Raw genomic sequence first — 23,037 nt, 5'->3', positions numbered from 1 at the left:
AATAATTATCCATCAGTCAACGGAAAAAATTTTCGCGGTTCGTGCGATTTACATACCATTAGCGCTTCTACTTATTGCTCTGTGTATAACTTTGAATTTCATATTTGACAATTTTCTCTTCGACAGCCATAACCTTCCATGCCATCAAATTATCCGTTAGGATTGTTAGCATTCTGATTGCTTTATCGCTAGCATAAGGTCGATTTGGGCACAAGACAGATAACGGTTAGTCGATAATCGAGATACATTTGATCTAAATTTCGGGGGTCCGCGGGGGTTCGTGAAAGTCCCAAGGGGGTCCGCGGGGACAAAAAGGTTGAGAACCACTGGCTTAGGTGATGTAAAGTGGAAGCATGCACACCGAATGAAAAGTAAAAGAAGACAGTATAGAAAAGCAAGCGACAAAAATTGGGGTAGCATGTCACTGAAGGCGAGATCGATAGGTCAGGTCGTGGTCCGGTAATCTTGAGGACGGACTACCATTCATTTACTAGAAATTGCTTGTATTTCGAAATGCTCGCCGACTGTCGGATAGCCGGCGGATACTGTTCCACACGTCATGTCCGGCATATTTGATAGAGATCTTTTAGGTCGATCACATGAAAATTGGAAGACGCGGACGCTCGTGTGTCGTACTTGTACGCTTTTGATTCCTCTGCACTTTTCAAGATGCTGTGTTCACGTATCATTGAAAGAATGAAGAATATGCTTGAAGCGAGGTCATAGCGTGGTACCTACGCATCACGACCGAATGGACCCATATCCTTCTCAAGCTTGAAACGATGCGGTATGCTTTCCCGTATCCAGTCCTCTGCAGACACAGCGATATTGTTTTTGTCTTGCATTCCACGCCTGGGGTGTCAAAATCACTGAAGCGTGACAAAGCTTTCAACTCCTACAAAAATCGCCCCAAAACCTGGTTTATTACTTGAAACGGCGAAAAATCACCCGGCATACCACACCCTGGACTATACTAAGCCGACATCATATGTTTTGACAAATCCGAGATGATATTCCCTAAGCTTCCTATGTTCAGATTTCCATCTATATGTTTCAAAGCGAACAGATTCGCAGATAATGGAGCTTACTGTCTAATAATGTCCAACAAAAACGCAAAAGATCTATCTAAGATATATATAAGATATATATTACATCTTCGATAAATCAGACAACGTATACTCACCCACTAAGACCAGTATTCTAATCATGCTGCGACATCTGCATTTCCACAGGAAATCCTTTCAATACAGGGAAAAATGCTAAGAGTCAACAATGAAGAATTGATTTTCGCTTCCTTCTTGGAATTAGGTCGTTTGAAGTATCGAACCTTATAGGCCTAGGTATATTTCCAACTGTGACTCATCCTTTGCAATGACACCTTTAAGGTTGGTTACCACCAGGAAGTCACAAAGGAGACGCAATTCTTTATTACAAGTCGTTCTGAATGAAATTGTGACCGGGATTTTTCACGACTGCAGTGATGCCACACAGCAAATGAATATCATTCTGAATCTAATATCAGCTCCATAAGTCCGAGTGAGGTTTGCGTCATTTTCGCGCATTTTAACTTTGTTACGCTTTGAATCAGTTTTGTATAGGACTATAGTAATAAGTGCCATTCACTAGTCGACATTTTTCAACTTTTTGTTGTTGTTTTTTTAGAACGAATAATTGAGTTTACCTAATTTGACCATGCTGACTCCGAATTTGCCGTCAGAATTCACTCATCATGTCACAATTTGTCGCAAAAATCGAATGAAAATTTTACTCAAATACGGCTGTATTAAGGGCGTTTGTGCCCGTTTAGGTCCGTATATGACGCGAAACACATCCTACAAAGCTCTCAGCTTACTTTATTGGATTTGAGATGTGATTATCTTGAACTAAAACCCTCCAGATAATCAGGATCCTTAAAGTATTTCCAAGAAATTTAGAGGCAACTTCAATGAAAGAGAGTCATATATTTTTTTTCCAAATCCGTCTTCCTAATAAGAAATACGGGGTTTTGGTGAGTGTTCTGATTTGAGGTCCAGCAAATACACCCTCTATTGTATTAACTCAAGTGAGGAAACCTTTCGTGAATTTATTTAGAACGTGCTCTTTCTTTGATCAGAGCCTTAAAAAACTTTTTCATGGGATACAGTTAAATACATAATGGTGGAAATACAACATTAGATCTGTCGATAAGAGCAGGCTCTGAAACATTTTTATGCTTGGTATTAGACACTCCCTCATCGGCCACTTACGTTAAATTCAATGATTTCTACTGTCTCATTCACACATAAAACAAGGGTACCTTGTAGTTCTAGACCGTTTAACCAGTACCATATTTATGAGTTCAAAATCAACGGAAACTTTAAACGTTTGAGTAGTTTGAGTACTATATTCCAAATTTGAAATCAAAAGTTTCATATTCTCGCAAGACCCCTTGATGCCAGTTGTACCAGCTACAGGGATAGAAGCACATTGATTTGTATTGTGCGAAAAGCTTTTAGGCTTGATGCATAAATAAAGATGCGCAATTCACGGTTCCCAATGTCTCTATGAGACCTTGAACATCGACACAATTGACTAGAGTGGGTTCGCCGGCAAAGAATAGTGTGTATTCACTATCACGATGCATATACCAAGCAAAACTGGTATCAGTGCCAAGTAGGCTATATGTTTGGCTTTTAATATGGAACCTACAATAAGAGTAGATTCATTTGGCAAATTCAAATTTATGACACAGTTATTTAGTTCAGCTTGATTCAACTTTATATGGCTGCTGATCACCATCACACACATGCTGAGAACATTCTTCAGACAAAGACTCTTCACCGAGAGAATTTTTTTCAACTACTGGTAAAACTTTTGAAGGCAATGGAATTGTGACATCTCACCCATGAGAAATCGGTCGTACTGCGCAAGTCAAATTGGATGTTGAATTTTATGCTAAATTTTGACATTAAAAAAACACATGAGCAAAAGTAACAATCTTTTCCAAGTCCATGTGGCTCTCTCCAAACCATATTGTCACACCAAATGGTAAATATTTTTGATTTAAAATGCTTCACAGCCTCAATGTCGCTTCATTATTCATTCGTTGTGCTGTGTATACCTCTTCTTTACTTCGCCCAGGCCTAGGTCTGATTTCAGTTTTCTGATGTCTGATTTCAAAGACTACTCCAAGTCGTTTCGACGCCTTCCTATCTTTTCATTGTATTGCAGTCTTGTGATGTTTTGAAAGGAAGAAAATATTATTAAATTGATAATGATATCAAAAACTAAGCCAAGATAATGACTTTTTTCCATACTTATAAAAAGTTACTTTTACTTCCACTTGCGTAGAAATTGACGTCGTTACTTCTACTTCTACTTGAGTACCTAGGGTAAGTCCTTTGACCACCTCTGATGACGTCACAATGGTGATAGCTATGATCAAACAGCAAGGAATACGTCGCAGAACAGGCTGTTTTTAGCACTAAAATGCAAAATTTTAAATCATAGATTATAAAGCATCTTGACGTGAGAGAAAAAAAGCGACTTCATATTCGTAATCAGCGTACGAAAATTAACTTAATAGTCATCATTTTGGCCAGAAAACAAAACTCATGTCTACCAGTGTTATTTTCTCGTGTTTCATGTTTTCGTATTTATGGCACGAGTTCCGTGTCTCGACTGATTTCTATATGTCCTATAAATTAGTAATCCTATCTTGCTCTCTGTGTTAGTGATTATGTTGTTGAAGATGAAAACATCGGATTCGTATTGAGCTATCATCACGTATGTTTACTGTAGAACTATCTACCAAGGCAGATAACACAACAACTGGTGTCAAAAGTCAGAATCAACACAGAATTTGAATCCTCGCGTGTCCACGTCCGAAGCAACCGCTAATACTTTTATTTTTTCTGTCTAATCCAGTGGTTCCCAACCTTTCTTCTTCCTTCCGCACTTCAGATTTTTTCCTAGTCTTCCTTCCGTGCTACCTAAATTCCGTCTATCCCACTCTTAAAATACTTCCCCCAATAAAATTTGATAAGACTTTATTCTGTAAGAACTTTTTATTGGTTCAAATTAAAACGCCTCGGGATTGATAGCAACGACTCGTATAAAAAAACAATTTTGTGACTGTTGCTCATATTTTTTTCTGAATATTGCAACGAACAACACATTCATATTCGCACTTTATTCACTCTAAGCTTTTCAACTGACCCTCGTCGGGAGTGGCCGTCAGTAAATGCGGATATTGCAATTCGAAATATAAAGATGAAATAGGTAGTGTGACGCAAGAATGGTATAACAACAACAGCGATAAAATTCACAAAACGAAAGCGTTAAGCAAAAATGCAACTAGTGCAATACAAATTGGCTATAATATATAGCCAGTGACGCAACACTAATGAAATACACGGAGAGAATAGAGTCGGTCCTTTTGCCGACAAAGAATCGGTTGCTCGAGTTTTATTATAGTCGATTCGAGAACCTTTAAATGGAACAGACTACGTCCGCGAGCAAGAATTGAAAATCTGTTATCGTTATACGATTTTGCACACTCTGGATGCGTAAGAAGGTGCTGACCCATTGCAGAGTTACATGCCGTGGTCTGATCATAGTCTCGCAAGAAAGGGTTACTTGTCTGCGATTGACTGTCTGAAAAAGCATTGACGTCAGGTTTTCTAATCTGCTTGGCCACATGTTGGTTGATTATTTGTTGCAAACGAAGTGAAATACGACCCACATACCGACTGTCGCATCGGCATGCATAATTGTAAATAATGCTACTATAGGTTTTGTGGCAGGTAGTACATCCTTCTGTGTTGCAGGAAAGAGAGACTTTGTGGTGAAAACAATCCCACATGAAACAATGACTAACAGACGACATGATTTGCTTCTCAAATCTACCATAAACTTTACCAATCCATGGTAAATGTAAATATACTGGACATTTACTGGGTCCAATGAATTTAGTGGCTCTGCTGAAGTCAATTAGTTTTTTGTCAATGGTGTTTTTTGACAATGTGCTCTGGATACCCATTAGACTGGAAGATTTTCCGTATGAAATCTATTTCCGATTCAAGTTCCGACTTACTACAAATCATTAGAGCCCTGTGAACAAGCGTTCGTATCAGATTAGTTTTGCGCTTTGTCGGACAAAATGAATTAAAAGCGATATATTGGCCAGTGAAAGTGGCTTTCCGAAAGGCTGACGTTAGAAACTTCTTATTGAACTTTTTTACGAAGACATCAAGGAATGAAAGAGAATTGTTATGCTCCTTTTCCATAGCAAATTTGAGCGACGGATGAAGCTGATTTAAATGCCTCAAAAATATATCACATTCCGATTCTTTGTTAAAGACCACGAAAGTGTCATCAACGTACCGATGGTACATCAGTGGTCTGTCAATGTTCCGAAATAAATTTTGCTCGTGATAACCTACGAAAATATTAGCAAGTATGGGACCAAGAGGTGATCCCATATAGCGACTCCATCAGTTTGTTTGTATATGACTTCATTGAAGCTAAATTCCACGTTACAAGTTGCCATGCGCATTAGTTTGACGAACATGTCTCTCGAAAATGGCGGGGATCGCAAAGAATCACCGTATAACTCATTAGCACAGATTTGTATGGTCTCTTCAACTGGGACGTTGGTTAACAGACTTGAGATGTCGTAGGAGCACACTGCTTCAATAAATTCTCCTATACTCAGTCGTGACTCGTCATATAGCAGTGATAATCCACGGATGTGCATTGTGCAATGAGCATAGATGGGCATAAGCGTATAACAAGGATGCAAGTTACGTGACAGAGGCACACAATGGTGGGGCCTTAGAGATTCACAGACATCGATGATACCACAATGCCTACATCGCAAATCTTAGTGAGAATGAAAGTTCTGTCTGCGCACTTGTTACGTGAAGTTCCAATACGAGAGGTGATAAAACGTTCATAAGCATGATTTTAGTTTGGCCGACGCTATAAATTTCCAATATGGAATAGAAAATTGAACTCAAACATACTTATTCTTATATCGCCCGCATATTGTCGTCTTTCTTGTTCAATCAGTTTCATTTCATCAATTAATATGAGTAGCCCCTGACTTTGATACTTATCGTTCGGGAACGTCCATTCGAAATATTGATTTCGAGAAAAACTGTTCGGGTAACCATCAGGATGTATATTTCATGTGCCGCTATCAAGCCTTAGATTCTTGTCGGAAATCTTGCAATTGTTTTTTGATTCGCTTAGCTGGACCGCGCCTGTGAGCGAGAGGAAAACTCATTTGTGAACACTAAGGTTATTACGTAACCGTAATGATCAGTGTGAAAGCTTTGGTGCGAGAAAGGGGTGGTTGGACTAGCCTGTAAATGCTGGTATCACTTTTACGATGAATCAGATAAAAGAGACTGCAGGTTAAAGCCATGAAATGCTCCATTTTATCCGGAGTCAAACTCTTCTGGAAAAGTCAACCCCAACGTGAATCCATGACAGGGGTGGGCAATTATCTTCCTCCACGGACCAAATGAGAAGTAGAAATACGTTGGCTGTCCGAGTGAAACATTTTAGCTATATTCTCCGGCGTATTCTAATATTATTTTTAAATTACATTGTTAATAAATGCTGCTCAGTGAATGTGTTCGTGTGAGGTAATGAGAAATTGACGTTTAATTAAAAACAATCTATTTGCTGTCATGATTCGAAACAATGTTGAACATGTTATCCCAATCCACGTTCTTATATTAAGACTCTAGAACAGTGGTTCTCAAACTTTTTTAGGCCCGTTTCCCTTTATGATAGTTTATGACATGATTTTGCGCCCCCTTATCACGATATCATGAAATATTAAAAAGTGCAACGAAAATGCTAGCAGTCCCAACGGATATTTTGATGGCACGGAAGTTTATGGCTGTTGATGAGTGAATTCTGAAATATCAATGTCGGACAATACACAGAGCAATAACTGTAAGCTGGGGGTAAATCGCGCTGGAAACGCGATTTTTTTTATTTAATAAACTTCGGCTTCGCCTCCCTCTTCTGATGCTTTAACGCCTCCACCTCGAGAACCACTGCACTGAAATGTATATGCAATAGTACAAAGCTTATTTTCTTAGTCGCTGCTTTCCGAGCAATATGCAGCTTAAATAGCCTCATGATGTTGAGCGAAGCTTGCATTTTACTAAAGTTCGCCCTCCCTTGACCGAGTGATTCGTATTCTTGTCATAAGACCAACACTAATTAAATAACTGCAACCCATGGATTGTCCATACTATTTCTTTAAAGAAGTGATACAGTAATGTACGTCCAGTATACCTCTAACATACCAATCACTAACTCTAATCTATGTGCAGGAACAGAAATATTTTCCGAAATACCAGCAGCGAACTGCAGATTTTACGGGAAAAACTTCAGCGATATTGACGTTCACAAGCTAACCCCATACGTGAAGAAGTACCACGAAAAATACAATCGTTATTGTACCGCCTGCTGGTATATTGACAGCCAAAAGCCGACGCGGATTGTATTTCGAGCACACAACGTAACTACAAAGACACTGAGTGATATTACGTTCCACGTAAAATATAACTACGTGGACGTGAGCTTCGAAAGAACCAATATAGGTATGGAGAAATGAAGGGGTGGCAAAAATAAATAAAAAAACACAATTCTGAAGACAAATGCAGATACTTAGTATGAAGATCATTATACTGCTTCACTCTTATTACCTTATGATTTATTTAAACTGAGCTTGTACATGCGTCCTTACGCATGGTCGGCATAGATCAGGAAGAAGGAAGGAGGAAGGAGGAGGAAGGAAGGAAACACCATGACGGTGCTTTGACGATGGGCATGCGAAAGGATCTTAATGTTGTCGAGTCAGCATTACCATTTCCCAATCTACGCCATTCATGACTGTTGAAGGCTTAGCAGTAAAACCGTGGATATAGCAGTTTTACAAGCAAGTCTTTGGTTTGACAGGGCCCCCCCTGGTTCGAACCCAAGATCTATAATTGATGAAGAGTATTCTTCTATATCTTCTTCGTCATCCAATCGTTGCCGAATCATAGATATCAAGGAATGAGAATACCTTGAATCGACTTTTGTTATTTACAGCTGATGCATTACCCGCTACAACAGCTAATACTCAAAGCTTATTAGCAACCATGGGGATGAATCCACCCGAAACAGATGAAGATAGGACATGTGCAGCGAATCAAACATACGTATTAGCGCTCACTGCTCAACATTGTATGTGTAATACTAATAGCTGCAATGCTGATCGTCGGTGTGCTCATGCGAAGGTATGCGTTATACTGTGGTGATAAGCAATGGAATGAAACCACCAAGATACTGTGATGAAATCAACGAAATTGTGCCATAAATCACAAAATTTAATATCGGACACTGAAGTAATAAATGAATTGAGAGTGGGGGTTTGGTTCATTGACTCCATCGGTCGTTTTGACGTTCATAGTTTCGTTCAAGTGTAACAGTCTCATCATATACTTAGAAATGAATGAACACCAGTGTGGCGGTCCGATAGACCTGGTCGAATATGTTGAACTGAAGCCTACATCCAATCTAGTTTTGAGGGCTGCCAAAAATGTTAAAACGATTCGGAATAATGCAAAATGATTACTGTATTCAGGAAATACATATCCAAGATAAAGGCTGCCTCTGCTATTGATTCCACGAATGACACAGTCATGACGTACTGTACAAATACCGACCTATCTCCCTACGCAACAGTAGCTGCAACAGGGTATGCATTGCATTCCGTTCATAATTTATTACATATATTCTACAGGTCACATATGGATTGATATAATTAAATTATTTATCTACTCGCAGACAGGAACATAAGGATTCAAGTCTTTGCACTCCTTACGATACAGAGTCAAATCAGCAGTAAGTTAATTGCTAACCTCGTTCTATGCATTTGATCGGTCTATACATCATGATTGCAGGGACTCCAATCATGAAATGTACGACGTGCCAAAGAATAACCGCCTGAGAACAGTGACTGTTCAGTCTTCACAGAGTGTCATCTCGGAAGAACATTATCAGGTCCCTCCGTCGATTACCACCATCCAAGAAACTGCAGAGGAGTCGCTTCGACATCTTCCTGTCTATTCATTGTATCGCATTTTTTGTGGTGTATTGAACTGATAAAATTGCTAATAAACCAATGATGATGATGATGAGACGCAACCCAGCGCTGGGCAAATAAGGCATCTTTATGCTGTGGTTAATAAAACCAAAAACTGACTATACAGCCTGTATACCGACGTCCAGAGCGCTCGCAATGGCTCCTAAAACGGAACCACATTCGTTAACTGACCAGTTGCTGCCGATCAGTGATGTAGCATCGCGAGAGCACAGACAAAGAAAAAAGTCACGGAGAACTAATAATTCATTGAGGAGAATATTATTATAATATTATTATTGTTGCGTGTAATGGCACGCCGATTTAATACGTTTCTCTATAATACTATTGTTTTCAATGAATTTTTGCTAATTGGATTTGTAGAATTCTATTTTGGCCAAATACCTCTATAGTCTGTTCTGATTTTTATTGATATTTGTAAATAATAAATGTGAGTTTGTTGTCCAACCGGACATAAGGTATGAGGAACGAGTTCATAATATGAAGCAATTTTATTTCTGAATTTGTCATCATAACCATCTATCTGTGGCATGAAACTTCACCTGTGTGGTGGCATCGCCAATCTAGGAGTTACCACCTGGGTAATAAGATTGTGCCAATCGTCACCCAGTTCTACTTCTTAAATTAGGCCACTTACTTTACAACTTTTGAAACTACCGTTTTCTACTTCAATTGGAAATACTTTACGAATGTTTAGTAAATTGCCGATTTTCTTTGCCTAATATATTAATAAAATGTACTTCAGTGTGCACGCATACACAGATCGATAGTTACGGGAAATTAGTTTCATAATATTAGGGTTTCCCATTATCGAGGCCCGTCAAGTTCTCCTTATACTCCAATGTCTTCCCTGCTATCTTGTGCAACGTTGTGGTATTTCCGTGGTTCTCAACTGGAGTACTACGGTACCCAATAGGGTTATATTTAGGGCAGGGACCTTCAAACCTATGGGTTGCGACCGCATGGGCTCGTTTGCCCATTGTCTGAGAGTCGCGGTGACAAGTATGGGTCGCGTACATAGAAATCAGTAGGACGAGAATTTATCCACCCAGGAAAACTGCAAGTGAGTTGGTACTTGGTAGTGATATGTGCTAACAGTATGCATATATACAGACACACACGCTCGCCGCGGCCGAGTAACTTATAGATCGTTAATGATATTTTGTGTGATGCATGATTTCATGCAGCACTACTGGACTACTTCGATTGGATATAGATAGAATTAGTTCGTAAACACCTGTTGCTATAGTCTTGATAGACGAAGGTCGACGAATTCATTATTGCTGAATTGCTAATACTGCGCGTACAGTAACCAGGACGCGAAATCGACAATGATGTGGTCGCGGAACATTTTCGACTCGGAATTTGGGGTCGCGTCCACAAAAAGGTTGGGAACCCCTGATTTAAAGTATGCCTATACTCAAAGGTGCCGCGACCCTTGGAGTACTGTGATATCGGCGATACTACAAAGTATCATTTGGTTAGCGCTTCAACTGTTACGTTTATTCATGTCTGACCAAGTCACTTTGAGGTTCGTGGGTCACCGACTCCTGTCACCTGCGGACATATAATAATCGCCTAGAGCCACAGGAATGTGCTTTGCTCTCCCACCAGGCCCATGTCGCTGCATGTCAGAATGAACAGCGCATTGTTTAGCTACGCTGCAACTAGTCGGGACAATGACGAATAGGGCAGATTTGGAGATTTCTCCTGTTTCTCCATGGATGACACAAACGAATCAAAACTAATAGTGGTTGCTTCGGACGTCGACGCGCGAGGATTCAAACTCTGTGTTGGTTGCGCTTTGGCGTACCCATGCTATAATATTGCTGCACCATAGCATATTGGAGACCTGTCCTCATTTCCTGCTGCGTAGCAGGAAGTTTAAAATACAATACACCAAATTCAATGATGTATATTCGTCGCAGTATTTATAAATGAGTCTGACTTTTGACACCAGTTGATGCGTTATGCGCCGTGGCCCCTGGTGTAGCAATACATGATGTAACATACATGATGAGAGCTCACGAATCTATTGTTCTAATCTTCAACAACATAATCACTAATACAGAGACCACGATACGATTACTAATCCATAAGGCATATAGACATCAGTCGGGACACCGAACACATGCTATAAATACGAAACCATGACACACAATAAAATAATGGTACTCCATCAGTCCTATACAAATCAGAGTCAAAGGGCAACGACGTAAATGCACGAACGTAATGCAAACCATATATATGCACTTACGGAGCTGATATAAGATTCAGAATGATATTCTGTTTGTTGTGTGGTCTCGCTGCTGCAGTGGTGAAAAATCCCGGTCACGTTGTAATTCAGAACGAGTTGATAGAATACAATTGCATCTGTCTAATGAGTTCCTAGTTCCTAGGGGTTACCAACGTCCACGGTGTCATACAAATGATTAGTCACACTTGGAAGCTTGCATAGGGTTAGATACTTCAAACGACATAATTGTAAGACGAAAGCGAAAATCAATTCTTTCTTAGTGACTCAACATTATTCACTGTATTGAAAGGATTTCGCGTGGAAATTCGTACATCGTAACATGATTAGGATACTGGTCTTATTAGGTGAGTATACGTTTTCTGATTTATAAAAGATGTTATTATACCTTGTTTATATCCGTTTCATTTTTATTGGATATTATTAGACAGTAATCTGTTGAATCTGTAGTCTTTACGTAGGCTAAACAAAGTTTGCATTGAAAAATATATATGGAAATCTGAACATAAGTAGCTAATGTGTGTCGGGTAGGGAATATGATCTCGAATTTGTTAAAACACCCGGATGTCGGCTTAGTAGTGCAGTGTGTGGTATTCCGGGTGATTTTTCACTGTTTGGAATATTAAACCGGGTTTTGGGGCGATTTTAGGAGGAGTTGAAAACCTTGTCACACTTCAGTGAATTCGTTGTATCTCCAGAGTACTTGATACGAGAAAGTATACCGCATCGTTTCAGGCTTAAGAAGGATATATTGGCCCGATCGGTAATGATGCGTACTGCGTAGGCACCACGCTTTGACCGCCCTCCAAGCATTTCTTTCTATACCTGAAGAACTATAGAATACGGGATTCCGGTTAACGGATTGGTGTCGTTAAAATGCCGGCATGTGCGAAACGTCATGTTCTCGCTGCTGAATCAGATAACTGAGTAGGCCTAGTGGTAAAGTAAACCTAATAATATCAGCTAACAATTTTCTCTGTGGCTGAAGTTATTATTCTGGTTTGTAGTGACCTTGTGTGGATGACAGTAGTAAGACTATTTGGGTCTGGCTGTCCTCGCGCATACAGCCGTACGACGTAGGTCGTTGAAAGGCACACATTCATGCACGCACGCCTCTGTATTCCTTAGTGGCAATCGTAGCTAGCTTTTGTATGAACATGGCGGTAATTTCATCGGCGATGCAGCAGTGTATAGTGAACTAACAAATTTTGGGAATTAGTAGCACCGCGCACCGCGAAGTCTCGGCAACGACATGAAAATAGACTAATCAAAGTGAACCCCCCATTCAATATCGGCTGCATACGTCACTGATGTCGCCGTCATCACTCGTGCAAAAATAAAAGTCGGGCCCATGTTGTTAGTTATATTCTTTGTTTTCGGTTAAAATTCCACTTGGAATATACAGTAAATATTTTAAGACGGATTTTGCTAAGAAACCTAAAGTTGACAATGACTGTCGCGAATTTAACAAAGATTGGATGCCCAAGTACTTTTTTACACAAGTCGGCATGAAAGCAGTGTGTTTGCTGTGCAATGAAATTGTTGTTGTATTTAAAGAGTACAACATTAGCAGCCATTTTCCGACAAATCATGCAGGCTATGGCAGTATACTTTATCAGAAGCGAAACGTCAAACAAGAGCAACAGAACTGGACAGGGGACTCGTAAAGCAGCAGAATGTGTTCGTGAAAGTCAAAACAGCCCAGAAAATTCCTTTTCCATATCCGACCCGCGGACTGGAGAAGTTACCGCCCCTGATATAATGTGCAATAAGTTCATTAGACCATGATCGCACTCACTTACAAAATCAAACAGTCTCGAAGAGCATAAAGCTATTTCAATTTCAAATTTTTTGTCAATTTTTTCCAAATTCCGCCTCCCCTTCAAAAGGGTTGTGCATCTGTATAGCCATTGGGTGACTGTACAAATGTAGGCTACCGTTCTACGTTTATTTGGAATGTAGCAGATGGAAATCTGCCAAATTATAGCAATGCGTATTTTGAGGCATTGTTTGTAGGGATGGTGCGAACCCGCGAAAGGTTCTGGTTCGTCATAACACGGACTTTTTTGAAAGGTTCTATGTGAACGCGAACGTGAACACGAACCTATGATGTCATGTGACGTCATATATTGCAAATTCTGAACCTATATTTCAGGAAAGTAATATAATCAGTACTCGGCACCTTATAGCGACGACTCCGCAACATTGCGCCACAGTGCTGATGTACAGGCTGACATTTTAACTATCTCCAAATGTATCAAGTGAAACAATCAAATGTTATAATAATTTTATAAAATCAATACAATGCGTCACTTTTGCCAACAATTTCGGCGAGGACTCGCAAGGGGATATAACCATGCACTCCAAGGTCTAGGTTAGAAACGACAATGCATTTGCAAAGCGTCAGACTGTTGCTATATTGATAATGTTCAGAGTGAAAACTCAGGTTTTCAACTTGATTTAGATATCACCTAACGAGATATACAGTAGTCAATACCCCACTCGGACGGATTTGGTTTTCATGACACAATAAATATATCAAATCAAGATCAATCCCGTACGCCAGCTATAGAGACAGACACCTGTGCATTGGATAACTATCCCTTTTTTATATCAATTGTGTTGATGTCAATAAAATAATTGATTGGCTGATTAAGCAAAATTTGCTTATAGCTACATTGTATTTCGTTCCTGGTGTTGGGCGGTTGCAGTCCACAGAGAGTCACTAAATACCCACAAACCGATAATTTTCGAGTCCGATCGAGGTCGACTCCAGAATCCCTTCCTAACTGTTGGAGGTTTATCGTCCAATAGGCTCTTCGTCGCCATCTCATCTGCGTATGAGGTGTCTTACAAAAAAGCTTAGAAGTTGGCGGTGCTACAAGTCGGAATCGAAATAAAGAATATCGGCCTGGTATAAATGACCATTGTAGTCGAAAAACACCATCAATACCACAAAAAACATAAAGCGAAAGCAGATTATTTCGAGCAAACTTTTCCAACAAAAAAATGATTTTCTGGAAATTGGCAAGGTACATGCTCGCTTAGTAGGCTACTTATTTCATTTGCATGCTGCCAGCGCTTTGCAGAGAGTGGTCCGAAGCTGAAATGGGAAGAATTTCAACCAAATATGTTACAATGACGTGAAAAATTGTATTACATTCCCCGCGGGCCAAATGAAAGTATAAAAAACATTCGCGGGCCGAGTCAACATTTTGAACTATATTCTGCGGCGTCAAAATTGTATTTCTAAATTGTAAGCAGTGAATTACACTGTTAATACATGACGTTCATGACTTTGAAATAAGGCAATGAGAAAGTAATGGTTAATTAGCAAAAATAATATTTATTAGCCGTCATAATTCAAAGCAATGGTAGGAATGATACATTTTAAACTCTAATTTAGCCCAGAGACACGTTTTTAGGATACTGCAAAGCTTGTCTTGGTCAGCTTTTTTTGACATGCTTGCCCGTTCATCGTTTCATCACGAGCCCTGATTGACTTGTTTTAGGAATTAGGGATTCGGAAAGGTATCACGTAGGAATTCGAAGCACGGATTATGCAAATGTGACACTGGCAACCAAGAAGGTTTGAACGTAACTATGGAAACAGTGACTTTTTGCGACTTCGATTGTTACAGCATACTTTGCTACATTGACTTCACTTTGAATCTCTATTACTCGTATGACGTACCTAGGCTACGTAAATAAATAAACAAGGCTTAATAGTGAACGAAAGTCCGGTTAAGTTTATACAGCCTACGATTCTAGTCCACGGATTAACATTCAAAAGTAGGTTTTATGTACTGAATTCCAGGCAACTTTTCGCGAGCCACTCAAAACCGCGTCGCGGGCTACTCAAAACCGCGTCGCGGGCCGCGCTTTGCCTAAGTCTGGTGTAGAACCTACGAAGGTTCGTTTGCGAACGCAAACGTAACGTTCGCAACATACCTGGTTATTTGTGAAACAAAGAAAAGTTACCAGCAATCACTTTTCCTGCGACACTTATCGACTATCTTACATATTCTTAGTAACTATCAAAGGCGACATGGATACGCGTTAAAATATTTGTTTGTACGAACGAAATATCTAGTAAAAGTATGCCGAAACAATACTTTGTCAGCCCCCTTAAAACGTTGGTGTTGGGCCCCTTGAGATCAAAAACTAGACCCTCCCTTTGCGACGGTCATTTTTACGATTACTAGTAAAACCGTTTTACTGTTTTAGGGGTTCAGTATATAGGTGTATATAATCGCGTCAGGCGCGAAAAATTTTCATATTTAAGATGGAATTTTGTCTATAATATTGGTACTTGCATAATGCTAATAATTTCTCATCCTCTCTTAGTCTGCGTGATTTGATTTACTGGCAGGGCTGAAGGAGTTGCTGACTTCAGATAACAAGCGCAGGACTATTGGTAAAACACTCTTCGTGGAGTCGCATCCGAAATGTCAGAAGTATTTGTGCGTCGTGGAGCGGCGCTGGAATTCCACTTTTTTTTCTCGGGCGCTTACGGTACCCATGCAAGTACAGTAAATCGCACGTAGCGCGAAGAAAATTATGAAGTTGTAGGAAATCTCCAACAAAATACTTTTATAATTTATGTTGATTTGCAAAATAATTTTGGACTCGCTCAAAATAATTTGAACATGTCGCAGGTATCTTACACGGACTCCAGCATGCGGCAGGCAAGCCGGGAGATTGCTCATCGGAATTCAATACAAGCTGGGAAACTAATTGTTCCCCACATCGTTGCCCACCTAACGTGAACTGCAAATGGTATTTCCCAACCGACTTGAAAGGACTGTCGCTACTTTTCTACAACCTGACAACAGAAGTAAAAGTAAAAACAAGTAAGCGCATCAAACAGAGATTCCTTTATCTGAAAAAATCGGTAGTTTATTGATTTGTTTGTTTCACGTCTTTAAACAGATATAGGATAGTTATATGTCGAATGGCGATGCCACCGATGGCCGCACATTCCATGTTGCAAAGGTTAATCTCTTACTCGAATAACGCATACTACGATTTGAAATGGCCGTCGACATTCACAGCAACAGCTATGACCTGATAAGTAGCCTAATTAAATAAATATTTTGTAGCGTAGGCCTACCTGTGTGTAGACTGTAGAGCAAGACGCAGCAACTCAACTTGGGCGAATTTTCCGACTTTGAAGGCGCCGCGGGCCACAACGTATAGCAATATCCAAAGGCAAAGGTTCTACGATCATGCTGCCATTGCTGCGTCACTCAATTTACCGTGTCTGTTTTCGTCCTGAGTATGTCTTGACGGGCTACGTGCGGAACGCTAGTTGGTAACCCCTAATGTACAGCGAGATTGCATTCCATTAATACAAACTTTGATAAACCAGAAATATGATCTAATGCTACAGCATCGTACAGCCATGCAGTCTTCTTCTGCCAAGAGACCACAAACCTAATCAGCCTTGATCCCTTATACTCCAGGTACGAGTGGCAAATGGAAAATTCCATTTAATTGCGGAATATCTGGAATGGACTTGTCACTTGTCGAGCATCCGATGATAATGCGACACTTGGGTGTATTGGGAGAGATCAGGCCCATCAACTGCTCCTCGTGGTATATCGAACCTGATCTGCCAGAATATCTTCACTTAGTAACCAACGAACAGGAGTATCCATGTAGCAATGCATTCTTGAATCTCACAATGCCAGGTGAGCTATATCGTGCTGTCTAGAGTAACGAAGTACTTCTACTTTATCGGAGTACTCAAGTGGGATTTCTCTATATATCCAGTGCCTACTGAAATTACACCATACGAGTACACCATTAGCACAATTTGCAACATTATCTGGAAAACATTAAGATAGTCAATGGTTTCATTGAAACGACATGGTGCAAAAGCCATTCGTACCTGTACGCACCATATGCAGAGTTGGATCAATTACAATAATTCAGTTCAATTACAATTAGAATTACAATTACTCCCTTGCATGTTTCAATTACATTACAATAACAATTACTCAATGCTAAAAATATCAAATTACAATTACAATTACAGTTAATGTTAAAATGCAATAATTACAATTACAATAATAATTTTTTTAACATGTAATTGATTCGGTAGAGAGATAATCTTTGACAAGCGTAGCGACGTAATTAGCAACAATCTCAAGCTATTCATGTTTCATTCATGATATGTAGAATATCGTTTAATTTAAAAAAAAACTCGAAGGTATTCGAACTACTCCTAATCATGAGTACTGAACACTACAAGCACAGAAAAATATTTCAAGCGACTGTTAACAACCAAACGTTTGAGCGACTAACAGCGAATAGGTTACAGGACAGTCAATGAAATGTAATCAAACGATTAGGCTACTCAGAGCTGAGTGCAATGAGGATAATGAAATGTAATTGGTAAAGCGTCAGCGATAAGGATGATACCGATAAGATGTGTAAAAATAAAATAAATGCAAATGGAAAGAACCTCCTGATAACTACTAATTACAACATTTTGGTTGGCATTTACATTTTCACTTGCTCGGAAACTGTTACATTGCATTTGATGAACATTAGGGTGCGAAAATTTCTGCCCCAGTAAATTTGGCCAAGATTGGAGGTAAGGTTGGGATAACATCTCTACAAATGCGTGTTCAAGTTTGATGAAGTCTTGGTTGGAAACTTGAATTTCTTTTTGCAATTGTTGCAGCAAGCCTCGGTGCTGGTCAGAGATTCAAAAATAAAACTCTGACCGTGGTGTAGGAAATGGTTCAGCACGGGTTTCAGAAGAGTCTTTTTGTTGTTCATTCATTTTTGAAATATTAAGATTTAGTTTAGCCCACTGATTCTCTAACTTTTTTAGACACGCCCCCTTTATGACAGTGCAATATTTCGTGCCCCACTTATCGTCATATCACATAATAAAACCAGGATGTAAGCAATTCTTACGGATTGTTTGATGGTATGGAAGGTTATGACTGTTGATGAGAGAAGCCTCCAGTATGAAATTTGGACTATACACATAGCAAGACGGCCCCTCGTCCTCATCCTGGTCCGTACCGGATTTTCACTGGTGTGACGAATAAATGATTGATTGATTGATTATTTTATGTTGTGATTGTCAGGTTTCCATAACAATGTAATTAAAATTGTAATTGAGCAAAATTTTCATGAAAGTACAATTACAATTACACAAATCGAAATGCTTCAATTACAATTACAATTACAATTACATGAAAAAATGTAATAATTACATTCAGCTCAATTACAAATTACAATTGATCCAACTCTGGCCATATGCAATTGCTCATCTATAGATTCATAGCCTATTTCCACTTCTACATGGGAAAACTAGTTACTTTTAAGACTTTAAACATTTTAAATATTTTAAGTATAAAGTCAGTATAGTGAGTGAGATTGCCATAAAGACTATGGGTAAAATAGCTACTGATCACTCAAACAGAGTATATTTTTGAAAATTGCACGAATTTTTAGTATGATCAGTAGGGCAGGTTTTTGCTGCAATCAAATCGTGAAAAAGTTGCACTTGATTTCAACAAAAGTTGCAGTAAAAAGTTGCAATAATGCACGAGTTACAAAATATCAACAGTCAATCAGCAATGTACTATTGAAACAAGTGTCACTGATAGACTGGCATCTAGCCTCACTGAATAAGTTCCGGAAGCATTATTGTGCTACAATCTCTCATCAGTGTTCATTCATGCACTAGAAATATAAAGGCGAACGGAGAGAGCAACCTCCCATGCTGCACCCCTAAAAGCTGACTGGTGCATTTTTTACGCTATGATTCAAAGTTCAAAATGGTCTACTACTTGGAGTGTGAGCGGGTCGCACAAAAACCTCTGGTTGGCCGCGCATTGGACATTCCTGTATTTGACTGTCATTTAAACATATATCAAAATTGTGCGGGTTTGGTCAAAAGCCAAGTCATACTTTCAATCCCAATTTAGTTCTGGCACTGTCGTGCTTGGCTTGAGTTGTTGAAGTTCTAGCTTACGACCCAGCTGTTTCGTCATAGATAACATTGAGAGGCATCTAATCTAGCACATATAGTTCTTTGTTATGCAGATTGAAGAGGATAGAATCATACTAGAAACAGTTTTGCAGTATTATTTTAAAATCACTCCTTTACATTTTGCGCAATAATGCAGTGAAAAGTCGAGTGAAAAATAGAAAAAGTTACAAAACGTTGCAGTGTAAAATTCCTACAAACAGCTTGAAGCGTTATACTACATAAATTATGAGTATTTAGGAAGCTGCCCGACGCCGTAAAAAAAGTTGCAAAAGTTGCAAAAACTTGCCCCAATCGTTAGTCATTCTGCGATAGTGGCGAAAATGAAGCCTACAATTTTTAAAGTATAACAACCTTCGCTCGAGTATGTGACGTGTCGATACAATCTGGTATGGGAAACTACTCACATGGATACTTAACATATCAATATTTTTTACTCTCACTTGAAGAAGTTTTGCCACGTCCTGTAAATCACCGCTGCTAAAGTTAGGCAATGCTTCTACTTGAGTCCTACAATGACTACTACATCTGCTGTACTTCTCCAACAATGTGTAATCTTCCCAGGGTTGTAACTAAGTCACAAGGTTTCTAGTCACAAGTCATTCTCACTTCGTTATTGCACACTTAACTGGGATTGGGGGAGCGAGTGGCGCATTGTGCCAGGCGACACCGTCACGACACCAATGGTTATTGGTTCAAGTCTCGGCTCTACCAAGTTTCTATGTGTCGGAGGTTTATTTGGGCTCCTCGTCGCCGACCTCACTGGGGATGCAGTGACTTCAAAGACCCAGTAAGAGCAGTGAGCTTGAAAGCCGGGACAAAGATCTGATGAATGCTGAATGACTAATTCGTGGAAGAGGGAGTGCACGAAAAGTCGCCATGAAAAATGCATTGATCTCTTGAAATTGCCATTGTGCCATTGTCGTAGAGCACAAAACCTCATAAGGGTGTAAGCACCACTGTCGTACCTTATCAATACAATACAATACTTAACTGGGCGTTGGCTTATATTAAACCCTGCTGCCGATGAAGCACAGCAGAGCAGGAGAATCGATAAATTAGCAGAAGATATCATGCGGGACTTGTGACACCTGACCAAATGGACATTATATATATATTATATAGATATGTCCTGGTTTATATTTTTGTTGGTCGGAAAGGAAATGTATCCTGAACGGACTCGTATATATTTTGCTCAAGCGTATGACGGTAACCCTAATCTGGATTAGCCTAAATAAATGGAGATCCGATCCGATTCCTCTGCTAAAAGCAAATTACATTTTAGTGTTCCGATTTCCCTCCAGTAGATCCATAATGACATGGCATATATATATATGTTATCTTAACAGTATCGCAACTTGAAACGCCTTAGCATAGTCTGGCACATTGAAGCCAATATAGGCCTACTTATATTTTTATTCCAATTCTTGCTCTCATTAGGCGATATGTTCTCGGCCATTTGGTTACCAATAGGCTCTACAACATATTCTAAATAAATTTCATTATTCACAGGAATTGGTGGCAACAAAAGTCACACAGTGACTGCATTTCCATGGAAGCCCGATACTCCAACAAAAAGAACGCAATCCTATCCTGAACATACAACAGAGTCAATGGCAACAAACCGATCGGAAACTGGATATTGGTTTTCAACAATCACCATAATCATTGCGGGGATATGCGTACTTTCATTTGCTTGTAACATACTACTTGGAGTTATCTTATGCAGGAATATGTTTTAATGATCTAACTCAGTTATACGCTATGTTCATATGCGTCACCACTCTCGAGAAATCAACTTGTCGTGTATTATGTAGGCTACTATATCGCCGGAGCCACGAACGAATTTTCGGCCGTATGCTCTCTGACGAGTTGACTTCCAGAATCAAGAATAAGTTTATCCAGCTGTACTGTACTTCATGCTCAAATTTTAATTGCAGTCTTACCACATAATCGGTACTTCTATCCAGGGCATGGTATGGTATGGAATGGAATGAGAAATTTCTACACTCAATACCTGATTCAATCGCTCCATACTATACTTACAATTTTCCATACCATAGCAACATTCTTTCATACCATATTTTATATTTTTTCTATACTTTCGCAGTTGCCCAACCTTCCAGATAAAATTCTATTTTTGATGCGTGGATATTTCCGACGTTTATCTTGCGGTTGACTTGGATGAAGTTATCGGTTTAAACAGCCCTGATGCACCAATTCTATACTCAATTTCTCAGCGTCAGCGATGTAGGTTGGCTATAATAATCGAAGACGGAACGTAAAATATATACGGGGTTATTTTGGAATTTCAACAAAAGCTCATGTCATGTAAAACTAGTGCGTAACTAGTACATAATTACATAAACAAAGGTATTGTCCCATCAGAATATGGCTTAAAATACAATTTCACATCGCTACAATCGCTACAATCAGTGTAGAGGTTTTTGCGACTGCGGATCGAATGTCCGATTCCTTCGCCAAGGGGGGGGGGGGGTCATACTCATCCGCTTCATTAGCCAATATCAGCGTCTAAATTCTTTTATCAGAGATATTCAGATTTAATGTAGGTACCATTCGCGTTGGAGGCGGCAATAGTGTGACGTTGTTGCGATATAAAGGTACATATTTTGAATTGCATAGTTGCTTATGTCAAATAGAAGTTGTGTGAAGGTCAATCGAGCAAGCGCAGGAAATGACTTTGAAGTTCAAGAAATTGATGTTACTATTAATGTAACTGCTACTTTCACGAAGGCTAAAATTTTTAAACTCCTCTTGGTAGTTTACGGAGTTGAAGTTACTGAGTTTAAGCGAAATAATTCGTTGAACCGATGAGCGCAATGCTAGCCGTAACGCGGCAGCGGCGGAACGTCATTAATTTTTATTATATTCAGATTGGAATAATTATCATTAATATTATTTTGCTTCATATGAGAGTTCCCAAATTTTTTTTTGTCTCCGTGTAGATGTCGACATGGATGTGTGAGTCTGATTCTCACTTTGAGATGTGAACATGAACATGAACAATGTTCAACATGTTCATTGAACATAGAGCTTTCAGTGAACGATTTTCTGAGGTATGCCATTGATTTGATGAATCAAGTTGGATCATTGTCATGGTTCTGGCAAAATTGCCAAAGTATGGAATGTATGAGAAATAAATTATACCATACTTGGATATGTCCATACCGTACCATATTTGAACGAACAATCCCATATTCCATACCGAAATTTCGTTCCATACCATATCTTGCCCTGCTTCTAACTTCAGCTAGGGCTATACGCACCGAGTGTTCATTGGAAAATATATGAAGACCCGCAACGAGCATGTATACATTAATTGTTGGGCTAACAAAGTTCTGCTAATTCGGTGAGGCATACATTTTGTCAATGTTGTCGTACTGAAATCTCTCATTATCATATCCTATCCACATAAGACCGCAAGCCACGCAGAACTTCACCCTGGATATTAGGCAGGATTTTATACTTCTCAATATGGTCTCAGCACGCAAAACATTCGCGTTAACTATATTTGTGATTTTCAGGAAATCCTCAACCAAGATGAAGGTTGACAGAGGCTCAGCGTACGCCGGCAGCACCGAACCGACTCGTTATACT

At 39.4% G+C, this 23,037-nt stretch overlaps 2 protein-coding genes across 2 annotated transcripts; both read left to right on the top strand.

Moving 5' to 3' along the window:
• Window positions 1–7,238: 7,238 nt before the first annotated feature.
• LOC145457609 (uncharacterized) lies at window positions 7,239–9,153 on the top strand. The gene is made up of 5 exons (XM_080335827.1): window positions 7,239–7,604; window positions 8,098–8,285; window positions 8,633–8,746; window positions 8,836–8,892; window positions 8,952–9,153. The coding sequence occupies exons 2-5, from the start codon at window positions 8,257–8,259 to the stop codon at window positions 9,151–9,153; spliced, it is 402 nt and encodes a 133-aa protein (XP_080191953.1). The 5' UTR covers window positions 7,239–7,604; window positions 8,098–8,256.
• Window positions 9,154–11,610: 2,457 nt separating this feature from the next.
• Window positions 11,611–21,161, top strand: LOC145457608 (uncharacterized). Its single transcript, XM_080335826.1, has 4 exons — window positions 11,611–11,752; window positions 16,064–16,258; window positions 16,871–17,098; window positions 20,932–21,161. Exons 1-4 carry the CDS (start codon window positions 11,728–11,730, stop codon window positions 21,159–21,161), a joined length of 678 nt encoding a protein of 225 aa, XP_080191952.1. The 5' UTR covers window positions 11,611–11,727.
• The last annotated feature ends 1,876 nt before the right edge of the window (window positions 21,162–23,037 follow it).

The sequence above is a fragment of the Botryllus schlosseri genome, chromosome 15, assembly GCF_051294905.1.
Source record: "Botryllus schlosseri isolate E-star chromosome 15, Bs_hap1, whole genome shotgun sequence".
NCBI classification, from domain to species: domain Eukaryota; kingdom Metazoa; phylum Chordata; class Ascidiacea; order Stolidobranchia; family Styelidae; genus Botryllus; species Botryllus schlosseri.
Note: the sequence above shows the minus strand (reverse complement) of the source record. Positions and strands in the feature narration are given on the sequence as shown.

Coding starts and splice junctions, on each gene's coding strand:
- LOC145457609 (XM_080335827.1), top strand. CDS start 8,257: ATGCTGATCGTCGGTGTGCTCATGCGAAG. Junction 8,747..8,835: donor GCAACAGTAGCTGCAACAGG/GTATGCATTGCA, acceptor ATCTACTCGCAG/ACAGGAACATAAGGATTCAA. Junction 8,893..8,951: donor GATACAGAGTCAAATCAGCA/GTAAGTTAATTG, acceptor TCATGATTGCAG/GGACTCCAATCATGAAATGT.
- LOC145457608 (XM_080335826.1), top strand. CDS start 11,728: ATGATTAGGATACTGGTCTTATTAG. Junction 11,753..16,063: donor TAGGATACTGGTCTTATTAG/GTGAGTATACGT, acceptor AACATGTCGCAG/GTATCTTACACGGACTCCAG. Junction 17,099..20,931: donor CTTGAATCTCACAATGCCAG/GTGAGCTATATC, acceptor CATTATTCACAG/GAATTGGTGGCAACAAAAGT.